At 42.6% G+C, this 24,082-nt stretch overlaps 2 protein-coding genes across 2 annotated transcripts in view; both read right to left on the reverse strand.

Annotated features, from left to right (window-relative positions):
• Window positions 1-14,496, reverse strand: part of LOC311133759 (synaptophysin-like protein 1) — a 31,768-nt gene extending 17,272 nt beyond the window's left edge. The window contains exons 1-2 of the mRNA XM_084167314.1: window positions 14,293-14,496; window positions 14,047-14,121 (exon numbers count right to left, since the gene is read on the reverse strand). Of these exons, the coding sequence (XP_084023440.1) occupies window positions 14,047-14,121; window positions 14,293-14,307 (90 nt within the window). The 5' untranslated portion in view covers window positions 14,308-14,496. The remainder of the gene's footprint in view (window positions 1-14,046; window positions 14,122-14,292) is intronic.
• Window positions 14,497-16,551: 2,055 nt separating this feature from the next.
• Window positions 16,552-18,050, reverse strand: LOC311133647 (uncharacterized protein). Its single transcript, XM_084167176.1, has 2 exons — window positions 17,768-18,050; window positions 16,552-17,554 (listed from the first exon to the last, which is right to left on the reverse strand). The coding sequence occupies exons 1-2, from the start codon at window positions 17,943-17,945 to the stop codon at window positions 16,800-16,802; spliced, it is 933 nt and encodes a 310-aa protein (XP_084023302.1). The 5' UTR covers window positions 17,946-18,050; the 3' UTR covers window positions 16,552-16,799.
• Between the last annotated feature and the right edge of the window lie 6,032 nt (window positions 18,051-24,082).

Here is a 24,082-nt window from a genome sequence, read left to right on the forward strand (position 1 = left end):
TCTTGTATGTCTTCCATTTCCTAATAATTGCTCCCACAGTTGATTTCTTCAAACCAAGCTGCTTACCTATTGCAGATTCAGTCTTCCCAGCCTGGTGCAGGTCTACAATTTTGTTTCTGGTGTCCTTTGACAGCTCTTTGGTCTTGGCCATAGTGGAGTTTGGAGTGTGACTGTTTGAGGTTGTGGACAGGTGTCTTTTATACTGATAACAAGTTCAAACAGGTGCCATTAATACAGGTAACGAGTGGAGGACAGAGGAGCCTCTTAAAGAAGAAGTTACAGGTCTGTGAGAGCCAGAAATCTTGCTTGTTTGTAGGTGACCAAATACTTATTTTCCACCATAATTTGCAAATAAATTCATAAAAAATCCTACAATGTGATTTTCTGGATTTTTTTCTCAATGTCTGTCATAGTTGACGTGTACCTATGATGAAAATTACAGGCCTCTCATCTTTTTAAGTGGGAGAACTTGCACAATTGGTGGCTGACTAAATACTTTTTTTCCCCACTGTATGGTGGGAAATACACATGCGGAGATCATCCGTTCACCCGCACCGCGTCTCACAAAGACACGGCAGTTGGAACCACAAATCTCAAATTTGGACTCAGACCAATGGACACATTTCCACCGGTCTAATGTCCATTGCTCGTGAATCTTGGCCCAAGCATGTCTCTTCTTCTTATTGGTGTACTATAGTAGTGGTTTCTTTGCAGCAATTCGACCATGAAGGCCTGATTCACAGTCAGTCCCCTCTGAACAGTTGATGTTGAGATGGGTCTTGAACTCTGTGAAGCATTTATTTGGGCTGCAATTTCTGAGGCTGGTAACTAATGAACTTATCCTCTACAGCAGAGGTAACTCTGGGTCTTCCATTCCTGTGGTGGTCCTCATGAGAGCCAGTTTCATCATAGCGCTTGATGGTTTTTGCGACTGCACTTGAAGAAACTTTCAAAGTTCTTGACATGTTCCGTATTGACTGACCTTCATGTCTTAAAGTAATGATGGACTGTTGTTCCTCTATGCTTATTTGAGCTGTTCTTGCCATAATATGGACTTTGTCTTTTACCAAATAGGGCCATCTTCTGTATACCACCCCTACCCTTGTCACAACAACTGATTGGCTCAAACGCATTACGGAAAGAAAAGCACAAATTAACTTAAGAACGCACACCTGTTAATTGAAATGCATTCCAGGTGACTACCTCATGAAGCTGGTTGAGAGAATGCCAAGAGTGTGCAAAGCTGTCATCAAAGCAAAGGGTGGCTATTTGAAGAAACTCAAATATAAAATATTCTGATTTGTTTAACACTTTTTTGGTTACTACATGATTCCATGTGTTATTTCATAGTACAATAATAGTGAAGACATCAAAACTATGTAAAAAATAGTACAAATAAAGAAAAAACCTTGAATGAGTAGGTGTGTCCAAACTTTTGACTGGTAGTGTACATGCCTTATATGGGCAGAAAGCTTAAATTATTGTTATCTAACTGCAGTGTCCAATTTACAGTAGCTATTACAGCTAAAAAATACCATGCTATTGTTTGAATGTAGTGCACAACAAAACACTTATCAAGGCAACTGGTTTGATACATTCACCTCTGAAGGTAAATAATGTACTTACATTCAGTAATCTTGCTCTGATTTGTCATCCTGAGGGTCCCAGAGATAAAATGTGGAGTTGTTTTGTTTGATAAAATCCATTTTTATATCCTAACACGATCCATGTTGTATACAGCGTGTCGCCTGAATTCCGACTCGTTCAACAAGACATTGATATAATATAAAAGCTACTTTGTTTCTGCGATCCTCAGATACTCAAGAAGGTAACCTAACTTTTTTTCATCATTCTGCGTGACGTACAGTGGGGAGAACAAGTATTTGATACACTGCCGATTTTGCAGGTTTTCCTACTTACAAAGCATGTAGAGGGCTGTAATTTTTATCATAGGTACACTTCAACTGTGAGAGACGGAATCTAAAACAAAAATCCAGAAAATCACATTGTATGATTTTTAAGTAATTCATTTGCATTTTATTGCTTGACATAAGTATTTGATCAACTACCAACCAGTAAGAATTCCGGCTCTCACAGACCTGTTAGTTTTTCTTTAAGAAGCCCTCCTGTTCTCCACTCATTACCTGTATTAACTGCACCTGTTTGAACTCGTTACCTGTATAAAAGACACCTGTCCACACACTCAATCAAACAGACTCCAACCTCTCCACAATGGCAAAGACCAGAGAGCTGTGTAAGGACATCAGGGATAAAATTGTAGACCTGCACAAGGCTGGGATGGGCTACAGGACAATAGGCAAGCAGCTTGGTGAGAAGGCAACAACTGTTGGTGCAATTATTAGAAAATGGAAGAAGTTCAAGATGACGGTCAATCACCCTCGGTCTGGGGCTCCATGCAAGATCTCACCTCGTGGGGCATCAATGATCATGAGGAAGGTGAGGGATCAGCCCAGAACTACACGGCAGGACCTGGTCAATGACCTGAAGAGAGCTGGGACCACAGTCTCAAAGAAAACCATTAGTAACACACTACGCAGTCATGGATTAAAATCCTGCAGCGCACGCAAGGTCCCCCTGCTCAAGCCAGCGCATGTCCAGGTCCGTCGGAAGTTTGCCAATGACCATCTGGATGATCCAGAGGAGGAATGGGAGAAGGTCAAGTGGTCTGATGAGACAAAAATAGAGCTTTTTGGTCTAAACTCCACTCGCCGTGTTTGGAGGAAGAAGAAGGATGAGTACAACCCCAAGAACACCATCCCAACCGTGAAGAATGGAGGTGGAAACATCATTCTTTGGGGATGCTTTTCTGCAAAGGGGACATGACGACTGCACCGTATTGAGGGGAGGATGGATGGGGCCATGTATCGCGAGATCTTGGCCAACAACCTCCTTCCCTCAGTAAGAGCATTGAAGATGGGTCGTGGCTGGGTCTTCCAGCATGACAACGACCCGAAACACACAGCCAGGGCAACTAAGGAGTGGCTCTGTAAGAAGCATCTCAAGGTCCTGGAGTGGCCTAGCCAGTCTCCAGACCTGAACCCAATAGAAAATCTTTGGAGGGAGCTGAAAGTCCGTATTGCCCAGCGACAGCCCCGAAACCTGAAGGATCTGGAGAAGGTCTGTATGGAGTAGTGGGCCAAAATCCCTGCTGCAGTGTGTGCAAACCTGGTCAAGACCTACAGGAAACGTATGATCTCTGTAATTGCAAACAAAGGTTTCTGTACCAAATATTAAGTTCTGCTTTTCTGATGTATCAAATACTTATGTCATGCAATAAAATGCAAATGAATTACTTAAAAATCATACAATGTGATTTTCTGGATTTTTGTTTTAGATTCCGTCTCTCACAGTTGAAGTGTACCTATGATAAACATTACCGACCTCTACATGCTTTGTAAGTAGGAAAACCTGCAAAATCGGCAGTGTATCAAATACTTGTTCTCCCCACTGTACATACAACCAGTGAAAAGTTTGGACACATCTACTCATTCAAGGGTTGTTTGTTATTTTTACAGTGTAGAATATGCAGTGACCAAAAAAAAAGTAAAATAAATCAACATATTTTATATTTGCGATTCTTCAGATAGCCACCCTTTGCCTTGTTGACAGCTTTGCACACTTGGCATTCTCTCACCCAGCTTCATGAGGTGGTCACCTGGAATGCATTTCAATTAACAGGTGTGCTTTCTTATAAAGTAAATTTGTGGAATTTATTTCCTTCTTAATGCGTTTGAGCCAAGCAGTTGTGTTGTGACAAAAGGGGGGGGGGTATACAGAAGATAACCCTAATTGGTAAAAGACCAAGTCCATATTACGGCAAGAACAGCTCAAATAAGCAAAGAGAAACGACAGTCCATCATTACTTTAAAGACATGAAGGTCAGTCAATACAGAACATTTCAAGAACTTTGAAAGTTTCTTCATGTGCAGTAGCAAAAACCATCAAGCGCTATGATTAAACTGGCTCTCATGAGGACCGCCACAGGAATGGAAGACCCAGAGTTACCGCTGCAGAGGATAAGTTCATTAGAGTTAACAGCCTCAAAAATTGCAGCCCAAATAAATGCTTCAGAGTTTAAGTAACAGACACATCAACACCAACTGTTCAGAGGAGACTGTGTGAATCAGGCCTTCATGGTCGAATTGCTGCGAAGAAACCACTACTAAAGGACACCAATAAGAAGAAGAGACATGCTTGGGCCAAGAAACACGAGCAATGGACATTAGACCAGTGGAAATCTGTCCTTTGGTCTGGAGTCCAAATTTGAGATTTTTGGGTCCAACCGCCGTGTCTTTGTGAGACGCGGTGTGGGTGAACGGATGGTCTCCGCATGTGTATTTCCCACTGTAAAGCATGGAGGTGGTGGTGTTATGGTGTGGGGGTGCTTTGCTGGTGACACTGTCTGTGATTTATTTAGAATTCAAGGCAACCTTAACCAGCATGGCTACCACAGCATTCTGCAGCGATACGCCATCCCATCTGGTTTGGGCTTAGTGGGACTATCATTTGTTTTTCAACAGGACAATGACCCAACACACCTCCAGGCTGTGTAAGGGCTATTTGACCAAGAAGGAGAGTGATGGAGTGCTGCATCAGATGACCTGGCCTCCACAATCCCCCGACCTCAATCCAATTGAGATGGTTTGGGATGAGTCGGACCGCAGAGTGAAGGAAAATTCCAGGTGACTACCTCATGAAGCTGGTTGAGAGAATGCCAAGAGGGTGCAAAGCTGTCTACAAGGCAAAGGGTGGCTATTTGAAGAATCTCAGATATATTTTCATTTGTTTAACACTTATGTTTACTACATGATTCCATATATTTTATTTCATAGTTGATGATGTCTTCACTATTATTCTACAATGTAAAAAAAATAGTAAAAATAAAGAAAAACCCTGGAATGAGTAGGTGTGTCCAAACTTTTGACTGGTAGTGTATATGCCAATTATTTGATGGTCCGACCGCATTCTGTCCCTTAGCGACACTTTTTAAAGGCTTTTGGTGCCGGCTAGAATGACAGTGAAGAAGACAAGCATGATTGAGCCTCTGCCATGTATATCTCACTAGGTTTGGATATTTAAGCCTCCATATATCCACTAGTTCCAATATATCCATGATATTAGTGCGTTCCTTAAGTGCATGAGGGTGATAGTTTGTAGTGTGATTTCCTTTACGCTCCATTGAGGTATTTAAAACCGTATTATAATCTCCCACAATAATAGAGTACTGTATTGCTTGTAAGCTTGATAAATTATTATATATATTTTCAAAGAAGCGTCGATCATCATTATTTGGACCGTATAGATCAATGAGCCACATCTGTTTATGGTCCAATAACATATTTGAAAGAATGAAATCTACCTTGTGGATCTGTTTGGACAATTTGCCCATGGGAGAAATATTTCCAACACCCTCACCTCAATTGTATTGTATACAGTTATTTAAAAAATACAAAAATCTTGCATATCTAAATTTAATTCCACAATTAACAAATAATATGCATAATAATGTAGGCAGTTCATACGAAGGATTGTTAACTATAACCAGGATTGCCATTACAAAAATCACATTTTTGGCAAACAATTGAGATTCATCCTATATTTACCCTAACATCATTAACACAAAGCAACAGCTGTGGGACACACACTCCCCACCCTTCCCACACAAGCTCTGATGTTCAATTGTTCCATCCAGAGCCCAACTCAAGAGAAGGCATGATGTGCGAATGCATATACAGTTGTGGCTGTTTGAGAAGGGACGCAAAATTGAGCAAGAACGGTGAGATTTCATTAACCAATGTCAAGTCCTAGCTGATGGAGCTCAGATACACCCCTTTCCCCTGAAACACACACACGCTGGTCCCCCGTTGTGACCATTTTCCCAAGCATCTCTGTGCAGTCAGACCTTTTTGACCCCTTTGATTGTCCGAGTATGACCCCCCTCCCCATGGGTTACTGCAGCTAGTGTTGCCAGCACTGCCACTACCAGGGTGGGGGCACCCCACTGGAATTCCCACCGGCTAGGTCATCAAGGTTCTCATTAGCAGCTTTGAGAAATTCCTTGCATATTATGCTCACCCATCCGGGGGCTTTGGCTTTGATGGACCAACCCTGCCAGGCAGGCTCAGACTCTTGAGGGGGCGGTGCTGCTTTAGTTGGTCTCTGACCGCGTTCATCTTTCTGTCTTGGCCTGCGTATTGGCTACTGTGCAGTAAGCCTATAAAAACTGATAAGGACTACTCCTTAGCGTATGGGTCGCTCAGGTGAGTATCTAGGGTATAAGGTTGGGAATCGTTCCATCATGACAATAAATAAAATAACTATATTTATAATTTACTATAAAATGTATATCCCATATCTGCACAAAATGTAAAGCTCTGTCACAACTCCTGCTCACAGACACACATTGGCTCTGGCATTTGCAACCATTTTCCTTTTTTCACTTAACTACACACTTTTCCAAACACAAAAAACACACACACACCCCACCTTCCATCACAATACACCCACACATACCAACATACTGTGCCTTCTACCGTGCATTCGGAAAGTATTCAGACCCCTTGACTTTTTCCCACATTTTCTTACGTTACAGCTTTACTCTAAAACTGATCAAATTGTGTGTTTTTTTTTCTCATCAATCTACACACAATACCCCATAATGACAAAGCAAAAACAGGTTTCTATAAATTTCTATAAATGTTTTCTACAAACAGGATATTCAGAGACTTGTCCCGAAGCCACTCCTGCGCTGTCTTGGCTGTGTGCTTAGGGTTGTTGTCCTGTTGGAAGGTGAACCTTCGCCCCAGTCTGAGGTCCTGAGCACTCTGAAGCAGGTTTTCATCAAGGATCTCTCTGTACTTTGCTCCGTTCATCTTTCCTTCGATCCTGACTAATCTCCAAGTCCTTGTCGCTGAAAAACATCCCCACAGCATGCTGCCATCACCATGCTTCACCGTAGGGATGGTGCCACGATTCCTCCAGACGTGACGCTTGGCATTCAGGCCAAAGAGTTCAATCTTGGTTTCATCAGCCCAGAGAATCTTGTTTCTCATGGTCTGAGAGTCCTTTAGGTGCCTTTTGGCAAACTCCAAGTGGACTGTCAGTTTGGCTGGGCGGGCAGTTCTAGGAAGAGCCTTGGTGGTTCCAAACTTATTCCACTTAAGAATGATGGAGGCCACTGTGTTCTTGGGGACCTTCAATGCTGCAGATTCTTTTTTGGTACCCTTCCCCAGATCTGTGCCTCGACACAATCCTGTCTCAGAGCTCTACGGACAATTCCTTCGACCTCATGGCTTGGTTTCTGCTCTGACATGCACTGTCAACTGTGGGACCTTATATAGACAGGTGTGTGCCTTTCCAAATCATGTCTAATCAATTGAATTTACCACAGGTGGACTCCAATCAAGTTATCAAAACATCAAGGATGATCAATGGAAACAGGATGCACCTGAGCTCAATTTCGAGTCTCATAGCAAAGGGTCTGAATACTTATGTAAATATATGTTTTTAATACATTTGCAAAAATGTCTAAAAACCTGTTTTCACTTTGTCATTATGGGGTAGTGTGTGTAGATTGATGAGGAATTTTTATTTATTTAATCCATTTTAGAAAAAGGCTGTAACGTAACAAAATGTGGAAAAAGTCAAGGGGTCTGAATATTTTCCGAATGCACTGCATGTCCTCGGTTTGCTGTGTTTTTATCCCTACCATGTTGATTCCTACCTAATTTCGGGCTTTTGTGTTCCAGTTCCTTATATTTGAAGTTGTGTTTGTTCAATAATTATCATTTTTAACGCTGTCTTTTAGCTATTCATAAATATTATAAAATAGAAAGTTGAATACTAATCATTTTACAACAATCCCCATCTTGAATGGAATAGTGTATTTGTGGTTTATTTCTTCATCAATTGTTGTATTTGATTGTTTTCCTGTTTCTTTTTTATTACAATCCCTACCATGGATAGTATTGGGTGTTCCATTATTCCACTTCTCTATGGGAACTTGGTATTATTTAGAATAGCCATGGAGTAGTTTTGGTGTCTCGGAACAGTTGGTTATCAATATGCAGTTTATCGACTATGAGAGCTACACGTTTCCCTTTTAGTCTATTCACCTTGAAGAATGGGTACAGACCTTTGCGCCGTTCTGCAATTTCCTTCTGGAAATTATCAGTCACGCCTATTTTCATGCCAGCGAGTCTCTTGACCAGGCTTTTAACCATTATTTTACCGTTAAGAATAATGCAAATTTGGCAATGATTGGGCGCTCGGATCTCTGTCCAAAACGGTGTACACGTTCGAGTTTGATTTTGTCTACAACATTACCTGGGATCTGTAGCACTTTAAGAAATAATTACTTCACCACACTCAGGATCTTCACCCTCATTTTCTTTAATACCAGTAAGTACCAGATTATTGCATAGATCTAGTCTGTATTTCAAGTAAGGCTTCTCTCAGAAATATGTTCTCCTTTTTAAGATCTTTAACGTCCGTTTCAATAGTATTGACTGTACCCAATTTATCAACTTTAGCAAGTCGGTTTCTACACTTACCATTCCCGGTGGTGAAAAGCATAAATCGTCTGTGTCCGTCGAGGAGTATAATTTTCTTTTGGGGATTGGTTCTCCATGCTTACTCTCTGACATGTTTGGGTGTTGACTGTATTGGTCGATACATTTCTGTTGCCTTCTAATTTGTTTTGTGTTATCCAGATTAAAAGTGTATTGCCCACGAGTATGTGGAGTGAAGTGCTAATATTTAGTCAAACTTACAGATATTGAATATTACGTTTTTATCTTGAGGCATTCTGCACCGCTGTCTTCAGTTTGCCATTTCCTCTTCAAAACTCCTTGAACCTAATCCTCTGGTGAAGGAAGTTTCTGATGAACCACCAACGGAGTGGACCAGAGACCAGGCTTTGTGGAATCTATGTCCGACTACGTCGAGTCACCAAAGATCAATACTTCAAAAATGTTAATTATGGAACGCTAACCTTGTACCCATGTCTGTCCTCTGTAGTTGCGTGCCTTTGTTTGCTGAAATCCATACCCTTTCAATAAACGTTAATCAAATACAACCTACTGTTTGCTCATTGCTGTTGCATGAAGATGGCAATTCAGCGCAAATGTAGCAATTAAATTAGCACATGCACAAGGAAACAGTCGGTGGTTGTATTTTATTAACTTTTAATGGAAAGGTATGGATTTCAGCAAACAAAGAAAGGCACACAACTACAGAGGACAGACATAGGTACAAGGTTAGTGTTTCATAATTTACATTTTTTAAGTATTGATCTTGGACGAATCGATGTAGTCGGACCTAGATTCCACAAAGCCTGGTCTCTGCTCCACTCCGTTGTTGGAGTTAATCAGAAACTTCCTTAACCATGGACTGGAGTTTAGTTTGCTAGTATTTCAGGGGCATCAGAGCCATACAGGGGAGAAAAGCATACTGTGATAGTAGTAGTAGTAGCCTGAGGTCAAGTGAACTTTGTGGGAACTGGTTTCATCTCTCAGGTGTTTGGCGCTGTAAAACATTTATCAGCTTTCAAATTCCTCCCCACTTAAACCCCTGACCATTCCAGCGACCCCCCCCCCCAGCCACTGACCCTCTAAATAAACCCTCCACTATGCAGTTCCCTGAGTAAGTAACACACCCAACCTCCCACTGACTGAGAATGGGGGCACACCTATAGGCTAGTACAGTCACAGTATAGTTAGGAGTTGATGATATGGGAACGTTAGCAGGCCTTCCTTTGTTTTAAAACCTGGTCCTAGATTTGTAGGCGTTTTAACCAACTCCTCTGACTATTGTTGTCATGGTAGACATGACATGAATGACAGTCAGATAGCCCAAGTGCCAGTCTGTTTGTGCCATCATGTCAACTCGTCACTCATTCTCATACCAAACATGACAATAACAGCAATGGAGTTGGCAAGAGCACAAACAGATCTGAAACCAAGCTTAGTCAGAAGTTGTTGAAACATCAGTAAATCAAGGAACAAAAGGCATCCCACCCATTTTAAATACACCTAGTTAAATAAAAGGTTAAATAAATATAATTTATTTGAAAATTAAGCTAGGCTGTTTTCAGAGGTAAATTCATGCTTCTGTTCCAACATTTCAACTATATTTAGTCTACACAAGTTCTTCAGGGGCCTGTGGTGAAGGCAAACAATTAAATGCTGCAATAAAGCTAATCCTAAAGAACACATCTTAAAGAAGCAGCCACAGACATAGTATGGATACAGGTTGGCTCATTTGAACTTGTTCGTTCTACACCCCTCATACCATGCAGCAGCATGCAGGCCAGGGTTTAGCACCGGGATCAGTGGTGTGTATAAAGTAACCCCTGCCTCCACTCCCTCTCTGCACTGACGCTCTGAGAATGTAGTGTTGCAGCGCTGGCCAGGATTTACAGTGCATTTCCTAGTAACTGGCCACTCTCCTCTCTGGCCAGAGAAAGGCATGTAGCTGGTTGGCACAGCACATAGGGGAGGGGGAGGAGGGTAGTCACTAGACAGCCATGCTAGAATAGACAAAAGTGGAATTATGGTCAAAGCACATGAGCCATTTCCTCTTAATTTAGGTTAAGGTAGGGGTTCATGTAAAGCTTAGTGGTTTTAAAAATGACATTTGTGTCTAGACTGCCTGGATTGGATTCAAGCTCCAACCTAAAAGATAAATGCCAATGTTATTGCCTACAGGTCCTGGCCAATGCCTGCCCTACTACTTCACACACCTTAAACACACACAGACAGTACCTCAACTGCCTTCAACAGTTAGCCAAGCACACAAGCTAAACTTGCACTTACACAAACACGACAGACTGAAGGTTGGGACTAATAACAACAAGATAACTAATGTAAAACATACTGTGTCCATAATACGTATATAGGTTGAGAGCTTTTGTTAAAGAGCACAGTTTGAAAGATATGGCATATAAAAGCAAACCAGATGGACATCATGAAAATGATCTGAGAGGTTGAGGAAGTTCAGGAGTAAAAACAAACAAAATAGAACTATTGTAAAATTGACTGTGTCCATAAAATGTATATAGTATGTATAAGCTGGAAGTAGAGGCCTAAGTGTTGATGTTCACTAGTTTACTCCAAATAGGGGAGTGGTGGTAGGGTTAGAAAGTAATAAAGGAAAATATATTTTTTTAAAGGATATATAGATGTGTGTATGTATGTATGTATGTATGTATGTATATTTGCACCAAAAATTTATAATAATAATAATACTTAATTATAAAAATATATATAAAACACGACAGACTATGTACACATACCGGTACTGTATACACTCACACAGATCGTCACACAGACAGAATGCTTGTTGATCAGAACCAGTGGTCCTCCTCCTTGTATCCTGAGACAGCTACTCAGACAGGCTATAAGTTCATGAATCCAAGCTATTTCTGTTGCAGCTGCTGACAGTCTTCACTTTGGCCAGCTGGCTACGACTCTAAAAATGTCACTTCATCACATAGCAAGGCCTGCTTGAAATGATACACTATCAGCTCATTAGCAAAATGCCTCTCCTCAGTGTAAGGCATGTAGGCCTAAGTCCTTCCAATGTGTTGGGCTGGGCAATTCCACTTTCTGTCTGGGCCAAATTTAAACAACATTCTTCGAGTGGGCGTTGCTTGTGAGCTGTTTGATTTGGTTGAATTATTCTGACTAGAGGTGTTTCTTTGATGTAGCCTATAAGCAGCGAAAGCAAACAGTGAAATCAGCTAGTGACAAACTAAGGACTTTGAAGTGTCACTGGGCTTCACGTCACATAAATAGTCACTAACATTCTCTCCGTAAATGTAGCTCTAAGGAGGCAGCACTGCTAAGCAGCCCTCATTCAGCCATAAAGAAAGCCCACGTTAGGAAATCAGTAGCTAGGCTACCTACCCTGTAGATCATAAGTGGAATTTCCATGTCCTTGTACTCATGAAAGTAACTAAATGAAGTCAGACGCCTAGTTGCCCTGGTTACCAATGAGCATGAGGACCTTGCAAATAGGGTTCTAGCTCTCAGTTTGTGGTCATACTGCATCTGCAACAACTTTGTTCCTCTCATAAAAATACCAACAATCCATTCTCAGTCAAGATCTAGCTAGGTCATAGCAGGTAAAGCAGTCTATACTCATGACATATAGCAGATTATAGATCAGTGACAACTAACTAGCTAAAGTTAACTATTAACTGATGTGACAGTCAGGGCATGAATGCAGCTTGAACTACTATGCATTAGCTAGCGTGCCACTTTTAGTCAAGCACCTGCATGGTAACCAATATCTGGAATGAGGAACACTGGACCAACATTTTTTTTTTAAAGTGACATGGCTCAGATACACACACACAACATTATGTGGACACCACTTCAAATTAGTGGATTTGGCTATTTCTGCCACAACCGTTGCAGACAATGTATAAAATGGAGCACGCAGCCATGCAATCTCCATAGACAAACATTGGCAGTAGAATGGCCTTACTGAAGAGCTCAGTGACTTTCAACGTGGCACCGTCATAGGATGCCACCATTCCAACAAGTCAGTTTGTCCAATATCTGCCCTACTAGAGCTGCCCCAGTCAACTGTAAGTGCTGTTATTGTAAAGCGGAAACATCTAGGAGCAACAACGGCTCAGCTACGAAATGGTAGGCCACACAAGCTCAGAAGGGGTCCACTCAGTGCTGAAGCGCGGGAAAATCATCTGTCCTCGGTTGCAACACTCACTACCGAGTTCCAAACTGCCTCTGGAAGCAACGTCAGCACAACAACTGTTTGTTGGGAGCTTCATTCAATGGTTTCCATGGCAGAACAGCCGCACACAAACCTAAGATCACCATGAGCAATGCCAAGCGTTGGCTGGAGTGGTGTAAAGCTTGCCGCCATTGGCGTCTGGAGCAGTGGAAATGCGTTCTCTGGAGTGATGAATCACGCTTCACCATCTCGCAGCCCGACGGACGAATCTGGGTTTGGCGGATGCCAGGAGAATGCTACCTGACCCAATGCATAGTGCCAACTGTAAAGTTTGGTGGAGGAGGAATGATGGTCTGGGGCTGTTTTTCATGGTTCGGGCTTGGCCCGTTAGTTCCAGTGAAGGGAAATCTTAACCCTACAGCATACAATGACATTCTAGACGATTCTGTGTTTCCAACTTTGTGGCAACAGTTTGGGAAAGGCCCTTTCCTGTTTCAGCATGACAATGCCCCTGTGCACAAAGCGAGGTCCATACAGAAATGGTTTGTCGAGATCGGTGTGGAAGAACTTGACTGGCCTGCAGAGCCCAGACCTCAACCCCATCGAACACCTTTGGGATGAATTGGAATGCCAACTGCGAGCCAGGCCTAGTCGCCCAACATCAGTGCCCGACCTCACTAATGCTCGTGGCTGAAGTGAAGCAAGTTCCCGCAGCAATGTTCCAACATCTAGTGGAAAGCCTTCCCAGAAGAGTGGAGGCTGTTATAGCAGCAAAGTCTATATTAATGCCCATGATTTTGAAATGAGATGTTCGACGAGTATGTGTCCACATACTTTTGGTCATGTAGTGTATAATAACTACTATAACAACCCAAGAAATGCACTTATACTTGTATGATCATCTTGAAGGAGTGACTTGTCAGTCACCTGATCCAACTGTTGTAGGTGGGAAGCTATGAGTCCTAGCTACATAGACAATCGCTGAAAAGGGCGTTGTCGAGGAGATCTAACGTTAGCTATCATATGCTTTGGCGGTTGAGTTGTAACTAACGTTAGCTACCAAGTTAACTAGCTATCTGGTATGACAATCTAGTACACTATCTGAATCAATACACTTTGTAACATTACTCCGAAATTAAACAACAAAAAACAAGTAAGTGCTAGCGCGGAACATTAACCAAGAACATGACAAACTAGCTAGTTAATTGACGTAACTAGCAAGTTTAGTGTATGTGACAACTTCCAAGACAAAGAGAGACATAGCAATGAGTTGCAACACATTACATTTTGGCGAAGTCCTCTAAAAGGATTAAGAGGGTCTCTTACCCATTCTAGAACCCGAATAAATCCCAGAGGTTCTTTCAACAGTCCCAGGTCAAGATTGAATCCCGATAGCAGCTTCTAAAGTTGGGGGGAAAAAACACCTGAATCATGACGGTGGTCAAGTGACATGTCAGGTAAGTAACTATTATTTTTTAAATGGTCTACTAAAATGTCACGAATGTTGGCCACCTTCACTAGCTAACGTTAACTATTAGCTAATGTAACGATAGCTCGTGTCAACCGACTTACCTGAACAACTTCCATGCTCGAGTTTCAGGAGTTTGTTCGCTATACCTGAAGAAACTTACAAATGTTGTAGCGGGTTGAACTTTCCGTTTACATTCGCTTGAACAGTTATGTTAACGTCAGCTGATGTTGTAAAACTGCTGTCAAACTTTCTAAACTGCATAGGGACACGTGACAAACAAGTTGTTGTTCTTCTTCTTCTTCTTCTTCTTCTTCTTCTTCTTCTTTAAAGTTTTATGGCAGAATGCACCTACTGGTGTATTGCGGCCACCTACTGTACGGGCAACTTGTTCTTAAAGAGACACAGCATATTTATTAGAAATCCGAACCAGGTGCAGTCCTTTGGCCCCTGATCTTCCCATTCTTGTGCCATTTGAAAATGTGTTGTGATGTTTATAATGTAGCCACAACCCAATACCTAGCACCTTTTCAAGAGGTTCGGACCTCTTGGCTTAAAGGGATACTTTGGGATTTTGGCAATGAGTCCCTTTTATCTACTTCCCCAGAGTTGGATGAACTCGTGGATACCATTTGTGTCTCTACGTTCAGTTTGAAGGAACTTGCTAAATAGCACTAGCTCAAATGCTAACTAGCATTTGACTGAAAGTCTATCAGTATTTGCTAGGCGCTAGCACTAGTTAGCATTGGCTCGTGAAATTACCTCCAACTTCCTTCATACTGGACACAGACCAGGTTTCCATCCAACCTTTTTATGCGAGTAAAGTACATGTCAGATAAAACATGTAATGACAGGCCTGATGGAAACACATTGTTTTGGTAAACTTTCCAAATGGCGAGAAAACAAAATACGCCAATAAATATCGAGGGGATTATTCTTGTGACATAATCATTGATGCTTGGCTGCTATAATAATCTCATCATGTAGGCCAGGGGTACTCAACTCTTACCCTTCAAAGTCCAGAGCCTGCTGGTTTTCTGTTCTACCTGATAATTAATTGCACACACCTGGTGTCACAGGTATAAATCAGTCCCTGACTAGAGGGGAACAATGAAAAAATGCAGTGGAACTGGCTTCGAGGTCCAGAATTTAGTTTACGGGATGTAGGCTCTAGAGCGCACGTTCCAATACCAGAGTGGGCACACTCCCTATATTAAAATATTTTGTGAGAAAACCATCAGTGAAAATGTGATGGAAAGTCATTTGAACTCGTATTTTTTATTCGGTACATGAGAATTTAACCGCAAAAGTTATTTTTATGGGCACTATGTCATCACGTACAGCCTTTTATCTGCAACAAGTCAATTTGATGGAAACACATCTCTGGTGGGAAAATACGCATATTGTTTTTATGCAAAAAAAATTTATATTCGCATGAAAATCCATTGCCAGTTGGATGGAAACCTAGCTACTGAGACATAAAAATGGTATCCACAAGTTCATCTGGGGAAGTAGATAAAGGGCCTCATTACCAAAATCCTGAAGTATCCCTTTAACGGTTAAGGCGTTGGCTTTACAGTCGCTGGACCCGGGTTCAAGTCCCGGTCGGGGATACCCCCAAATTTGCTACACTGGTGTCAGAAGTGGGATAGAAGCCGTGGGGCCATCGGAGAAGCGTATCCACGTGAGGGACTCGGTACAGAGAAGTGTGGGGACACGCTCTACCGAAGGAAGGGGGTAGTGTAGCGACCTTAACCCAACACCTATCAACCCTATTCAAGAGGTTTGGCACTCTTGGCGTAATGGTTAATGTGTTGGCTTGACAGTCGCTGGAATCGGGTTTGAGTCCCGGTCGGGGCTACCACCCGAATTCGCTACAGTAATATAAATACAGTTCATGTTCATGTGTAAACCAATGCAGGAACAACATAACACATGGTCTGTGTGACTGAGCGATAAACAGTTTGCTAAGATTAGCATTCCTGTATAATCCATAGAATTTATAGGTTTTCTGTGATAATCTCCCTGATTCCAAATCCAAAATGTTTTAAAATACAGTAAACTAGTAGTGCAATGAATGTATTGGCCGTTTTTCGACCATGCCCTGTGATCTCCAGGGTCCAAGATCTGAAGGGCCTTCAGATTGACGTAGCAAGTCCAAATCAGGCAATACTAATGGCTATAAAACACCCCAATGGAAAACAGACATGTTCAAACACCACAAAATATGCAATAAAGATATTAATGTACAATAGTCACATTTTCTGTTTTAAGTAACAGCGTTCATACCACAACATGAACAGAGATTAAGCCTACACTTAGGGTCCAATGAGTGCCAAGAGGGAGTCAGTCCAAATATGTTTCTGAATGGATTTAATGTGTACATTGGTAAACAAGACTGTATAACAATTGGAGTCATTTTGGGCTAATGCTATTACAACTGCCACAGGACAAACACACAATTACTGTCCTACTGACTGAGTGGAATGGTAGGCATAATATCTCCTACCTCCTATAAATAAATAGCAAGAACACTTGTTTTCTAACAAAAAACAGCGATCTTTATTATTTTTTGTATTAATAGTTTGACACAAGAGAGGGTGCATCTCCCTCATAGGCCGGATAAATAGGCCCTGTGCCGATTGTGTGTTTTAAGGTGTCTGTTGACTTCGCCAGACTGGCTGAAACATTTCCCACACTCTGGACAGCTGAATGGCCTCTCCCCTGTGTGTACCCTTAGATGTGTTCTAAGTTTGGACATGTGATGAAAACTTTTCCCACAGACGTTGCACTGGTACGGCTTCTCATCAGGGTTCCTTTTCACGTTCTTCGCTGTGCATATTATTTGCCCTCTCCTGGCACTCCTTGGTCGATTTGGCTGTGGTACCTCAAACTCAGAGGGAAGTCCATCACTGTCTATCTCATTGAAATATATACCATTTTCACACTGAGCTTCAGCATTGTCTAGATTCATGGCATAGAAGGATTGTGGATTGCTTGGTTCGGATATTTCAAAGCCCTCTCCTTCAGGTTCTGGTTTGATTGCTTCAGTTTTGTTGGCGGGGAGAGACAGAGAGTTTCCCTCTCCGATCTCCACAGTTTGAATTTGGTAAACATTTAAGGGCTGAGACGAATCCTGATTATGGTCGTTTTTCACACAGGAAGGAGTGAATATGGATTCTGTATCTGATTCCAGCCCTTGAAGCTGCTCTTCCAACTGACTGGTCCTGAGCTCCTGTTCCTCTTTAAACTGTGTGGGCTCTGGGTCCTCCTGGGCCAGACTGGGGCTCCACTCTTGTTCACAGTGCTGCTGATGCTTAGGGGAAACCTCCTCATCAGAGGCTATAAGCTGAATGGGCTGTTGTGCTAGGGAAGAGAAGATAAGGAAGATATGTAGTCAGACATGATATGGTGCCTAACAGTGCACTGTTCTGACATTCGACTCTAAGCACGTACGGTACCACCATGGAGGGGATGTTAAAATTGATTTAAATTACATTGACATTTAAACGATTACATTTAAAGTAAAATAAAGATTAAACATTGTCACATTTCTAGGCTATCGGTGTGCAGCCTAACCTGGCGTAAACTGGAAAGCGACGTCCAGTAGCCCGCGAAGACGGTCATTCTCTGCCTTTGAACGAGTGATTTCTTCCTGGTACTCGAAAACAATATTTTCCACCTCTACAAATATTTCTTTAGCAGCTGCAGCTAATCTCTCACTTAAAAAGACATTTAGCAGCTTCAGCTTTGTCATTTTGTGAATAAAATACTACCGTATTGGCGTTTTAGGCAATGTTTCCAAATCGTAATCCGATGGCTAGTAAACAGTCGACAAACGTAGAATGCGTAGATTCTGGGTGCGTTCCAGATACATATTTTCGGCGAAAGTTTGCGCGTATCACAATGTGTAGTGTCATCTCAGGAAGCACATTGATATAACGATCCTACCTGGAATGCAACAGATTCTTATGACTATGGGTAAAATAGAAGGGAAATGAAAATAGGAGGAAAACTCGCTCTATATGTTACATATTTGTGTTTCACTCTCTGAACGCTAATAGGCTACCCCCATATAGACGATAATCCCTTTGGTGAGTAGAGGGATGGAATCAACACTGTTACAATGGCCATGTTGGAGCGCATCAAAACGACTGCTGACTGACTGATCTACAAATCATAAATAACACTCATTATTATTTGTAGATCAGTCAGTCAGTAACAATTTACCCATGATACATTGTGGTTTTGATCCTCTCGAACAAGGCCATTATCAGCACCTGATGGGAGCTGTATATAATGAGATGCTCATGTCTCCACCCTAATGATGGGAGTTGTTGTCCCAAAGGCGGGAAGGCTGGCGACAAGCTTAGGTTCAAAATAAGCCCATAGAAATGCATTGGCTTATTTTGGATAGATTTTGGGAAGAGTGAAACCTGGCTTTGCCTCTTCCTCTCTGACCTGATCCATGACTATGGGCTCATTTGAGTGGTAAGGCGAAAACAACCTACTGTAGATGAAAGTCGGGGGAGGTGCATCTGTGACAGCCGAAAGTCGACACTAATGTAGTTTTCCAACAGCAAGGTACAGATCAACATGGCAGTGTTGCCATTGTTTATAAAGGTTTTTCTTTATAATGTCTCTAACCCCCATATCACACACTCACAAACTAAACTCATATGTGTGTACATTGTACAGTCATTGAGAGAGCCTCAAATATCACATTCATTTGTTTATATCCACTGTATGAATAGCAGCAAAGTTGGTTCCTGTTTCAGTCTTTGGTCATGTTCAGGTGGGTCAAACAAAAACACTCTAATGATTGGTTGACAATAGAGCCTCCCACAATGCAGGTGATGGCTGCAGGATGAAGTTGGTGAAGACCAACTGCAGAAACTGGCAGTCAAAACATCATGACCTTTGATCACATGATTTTTGTAAAGTTCATGCACTCGACATGTAGACGGAAGTTGGACAATTTTTAGCCCAATAATGCAAAACACTTTGAAAGGCGTGACCACCGATGGTCAACGACTTGACAAAAGTGATCTGCTCGAACGCGCCCATTGGGCAGTCTGACATTGCAGCCGACTTTAAAGGGGTCATGTCTAGATGGGATACAGCTTTTGTCAAATTTGATGTAAAAACTATATATATTTTTGTATTATAGCTAACCCTTTCCCTAACCGTAACCTAATTCTCCTAAACCTGCTACGAAAAGTAAATGTTGACAAAAACGGTATCCCTTTAACTTTAAAGGCGAGACTGACTAATCTACAAATCACCTTGCATCATAAATAACTACTCAATATTATTTGTAGATTAGTCCGTCGATCACAATTTACCCATGATACATCACGGTTTTGATGCGCTCGAACACGGCCATTCTCAGACGCCAGATACGGCAATTTCTTTTCCATCTTTACGCTAATCCCGTAGTAGCGCCCATGTCGGCAGGATAGACGGGTGCCATTCAGAAACAACCGGTCTGTAGGTCTTGAAATCTATGCATCCTACTCAATCACTTTTTATAACTACTGTTTACAGGCCTCCTGGGCTGTATACAGCGTTCCTCACGGAGTTCCCTGAACTCCTATCGGAACTTGTAGTCATGGCAGATAATATTCAAATTGAGCCTTGCGTAATACCCTAGATGCAGTCGCACCCCTAAAGTCAAATTTGTCACAAGAAATTTGCTCCCTGGTATACAGAAAATACCCGAGCCCTGACGCAAGCTTCCAGAAAATTGGAACAGAAATGGCGCTCCACCAAACTGGAAGTCTTCCGTCTAGTTTGGAAGTACCGTGCAATATCGAAGAGCCCTCACTGCTGCTCGATCATCCTATTTTTCCAACCTAATTGAGGAGAATAAGAACAATCCAAAATGTGTTTTTGATACTGTCACAAAGCTAACTAAAAAGCAGGATTCAACAAGAGAGGATAGTGTTCACTTCAGCAGTGATAAATTCATGAAATTCTTCGATGAAAAAGATAATGATGAATCTGCTATTTCTCCAAAGCTCAGTTGTCCTGAGTCTGCACAGAACTGCCAAAACCTAAGATCAATGGAGACACTCAAGTTTTTTAATCCTGTATCTCTTGACACGTTCATGAAAATAGTCATGGCCTCTAAACCGTCAAGCTGCATACTGGACCCTATTCCAACTAAACTACTGAAAGAGCTACTTCCTGTGCTTGGCCCTCCTATGTTGAACATAATAAATGGCTCCCTATCCACCGAATGTGTACCAAACTCACTAAAAGTGGCAATAATAAAGCCTCTCTTGAAAAAGCCAAACCTTGATCTCCCATTCCTCTCAAACATTTTAGAAAAAGCTGTTGCGCAGCAACTCACTACCTTTCTGATGACAAATAATGTATACGAAATGCTTCAGTCTGGTTTTAGACCCCATCATAGCACTGAGACTGCACTCGTGAAGGTGGTAAATGACCTTATAATGGCGTCAGACCAAGGCTCTGCATCTGTCCTCGTGCTCCTAGACCTTAGTGCTGCTTTTGACACCATCGATCACCACATTCTTTTGGCGAGATTGAAACCCTAATTGGTCTACACTGACAAGTTCTTGCCTGGTTTAGATCTTATCTTTCGGAAAGATATCAGTTCGTCTCTGTGGATGGTTTGTCCTCTGACAAATCAATTGTACGTTTCAGCATTCCTCAAGGTTACGTTTTAGGACCACTATTGTTTTCACTATATATTCTTCCTCTTGGTGATGTCATTCGGAAACACAATGTCAACATTCACTGCTATGTGGACGACACACAGCTGTACATTTTGATGAAACATGGTGAAGCCCCAAAATTGCCTACCCTGGAAACTGTGTTTCAGACATAAGGAAGTGGATGGCGGCACTTTTTTACTTTTAAATTAGAACAAAACAGAGATGCTAGTTCTAGGTCCCAAGAAATTTGATCATATTACTCCATATTACTCCAATGCTAGCTTCCTGTTAAGGCTAGAGCTGATTTCAAGATTTTACTGCAAACCTACAAAGCATTACATGGGCTTGCTTCTACCTATCTCTCCGATTTGGTCCTGCCGTACATACCTGCACAAATGCTACGGTCACAAGACGCAGGCCTCCTTATTGTCCCTAGAATTTCTAAGCAAACAGCTGGAGGCAGGGCTTTCTCCTATAGAGCTCCATTTTTATGGAATGGTCTGCCTATCCATGTGAGAGACACAGACTCGGTCTCGACCTTTAAGTCATTACTGAAGACTCATCTCTTCAGTAGGTCCTATGATTGAATGTAGTCTGGCCCAGGGGTGCGAAGGTGAACGGCAAGGCACTGGAACGACGAACCGCCCTTGCTGTCTCTGCCTGGCCGGTTCCCCTCTCTCCACTGGGATTCTCTGCCTCTGACCCTATTAAGGGGGCTGAGTCACTGGCTTACTAGTGCTCTTCCATGCCGTCCCTAGGAGTGGTGCGTCACTTGAGTGGGTTGAGTCACAGACGTGATCTTCCCCTCCGGTTTTGCGCCCCCTCAGGCTTATGCAGTGGAGGAGATCTTTGTGGGCTATACTCAGCCTTGTCTCAGGGTAGTAAGTTGCTGGTCTGTTGATATCCCTCTAGTGGTGTGGGGGCTGTGCTTTGGCAAAGTGGGTGGGGTTATATCTTGCCTGGTTGGCCCTGTCTGGGGGTATTGTCGGACGGGGCCACAGTGTCCCCCAACCCACCCCTGTCTGTCTCCAGTATCTGTGCTGCAATAGTCCATGTGCCGGGGGACTAGGGTCAGTCCGTTATATCTGGTGTATTTCTCCCGTATTATCTGGTGTCCTTTGTGAATTTAAGTATGCTCCCTGTAATTCTCTCTCTCTCCCTCTCTCCCTCCCCTCCCGGAGGACCTGAGCCCTAGGATCATGCCTCAGGACTACCTGGCCTGATGACTCCTGGCTGTCCCCAGTCCACCTGGTCGTGCTGCTGCTCCAGTATCAACTGTTCTGCCTGCGGCTAGGGAACCCTGACCTGTTCACCAGACGTGCTACCTTGTCCCGGACCTGCTGTATTCGACTCTCTCTACCGCACCTGCTGTCTCGACTCTGAATGCTCGGCTATGAAAAGCCAACTGACATTTACTCCTGAGATACTGACCTGTTGCACCCTCTACAACCACTGATTATTATTTGAGGCTGCTGGTCATCTATGAACGTTTGAACATCTTGAAGAACAATCTGGCCTTAAATGGCCATAATCTCCACCCAGCACAGCCAGAAGAGGACTGGCCACCCCTCAGAGCCTGGTTCCTCTCAGCGGCAGGGACTGGGAGACTAGTCAGGATCAAGGGAAAGGTGAACAGAGCAAAGTACAGAGAGATCCTTGATGAAAACCTGCTCCAGAGTGCTCAGGACCTCAGACTGGGGGGAAGGTTTACCTTCCAACAGGACAATGACCCTAAGCACAAAGCCAAGACAATGCAGGAGTGACTTCGGGACAAGTCTCTGAATGTCCTTCAGTGGCCCAGCCAGAGTCCAGAGTTGAACCCGATCGAACATCTCTGGAGAGACCTGAAAATAGCTTTGCAGCGACGCTCCCCATCCAACCTGACAGAGCTTGAGAGGATCTGCAGAGAAGACTGGGAGAAACTCCCCAAATAAAGGTGTGCCAAGCTTGTAGCACAGTAGCGATTTTAGAGCATACATCTTGGTGGGGCAAACAAAAACAAACATTTGGGGATGCATGCCAGCAAAGCCACTGCACAACACAACACTAAACAATACATGAATTGCACTATAACGGTGACAAACGGTGCCCACAAACTGTTAGGGCCTACATAAAGCTGTCCCAACAGCAGAGTCCCAACAGCAGTCCCAACACCTTACTACTGCTACACCTGGCTATCAGCGGAGCCTTGTCTGTCAGCGAAACAGTTCATTCAGCCTCATTTACTGCCTTTAGAAAAAACATTGCTGATATGGCTGACTTTTAAACAAATGTGTTTTCTACTGACAATTGAGATGTACAAACTATGGCATAAGGGGACGACAAGCGGATAAGAGGCAATCCGTAATTTCGATTAAGACATTAATGAGCGAGCTAGGGTGGACGTAGTCAATATAGCTATTTGTTCAGCACTTTTGATATGTATAGCGACAGAATTCAGAACATGGGCCGTTCTTACAGTGTTCTCCCTGTACACCAAGTCAGAACCATAGGATAAATAAAGGGGGCATATAAGCAGACAATGAAAGTTCTTACAATATTCAATGATTACATTTCTCTAAAACAGGTTATAGGCTACATGTGCACCACCAAGTCAGAACAGTAGGCGAAATTAAGAGGGGAAAATAGACCAAATTATTAGGGTGAGGCACATGGGCTACTAACAGCTTACTACACAACATACACTTAGTATTACTTTCTTAGCTACAGTACACATATCTCCCTGGCGTATTACATCATTTATGCAGCTGCATACAATAACTTTTTTGGACTCACCTTGTTGTGCTGTGCTCACTTGAACAGGAAGGTGGTCCTTCTTGGGCAAATTTTGTCATCAAACTTTGCCATCAAAGTCTGGCATTCTCTGGTTTATGGTGCTTTCAAGACAACTGGGAACTCTGAAAAAAAAAACAAGGTCGAATCACAATGGCGTCAGTGATCTTCAGGTTGTAGCTCTAGAAAGAGGCCTGAGTTCCCGATTTACAATTCCGAGTTGGATGACCGTTCAAAACGTATTTTCCCAGTCTGAGCTAGTTTTTTCCCGAGTTCCCAGTTGTCTTGAACTCACTGAAGTCAGATTTCCCAGTTCCGAGTTAACAGTTGTTTTGAGCGCGGCAGAAATCATGCTGGCTTGACAGCAATGCCAATGTTGAATGTTTATCATTTTAAGCTTGGAAAAGAGACCCTTAAACCCGGACTTGAGACCACACAC

This window comes from Coregonus lavaretus (assembly GCF_964263955.1).
Source record: "Coregonus lavaretus genome assembly, chromosome: 8".
Lineage (NCBI taxonomy): Eukaryota > Metazoa > Chordata > Actinopteri > Salmoniformes > Salmonidae > Coregonus > Coregonus lavaretus.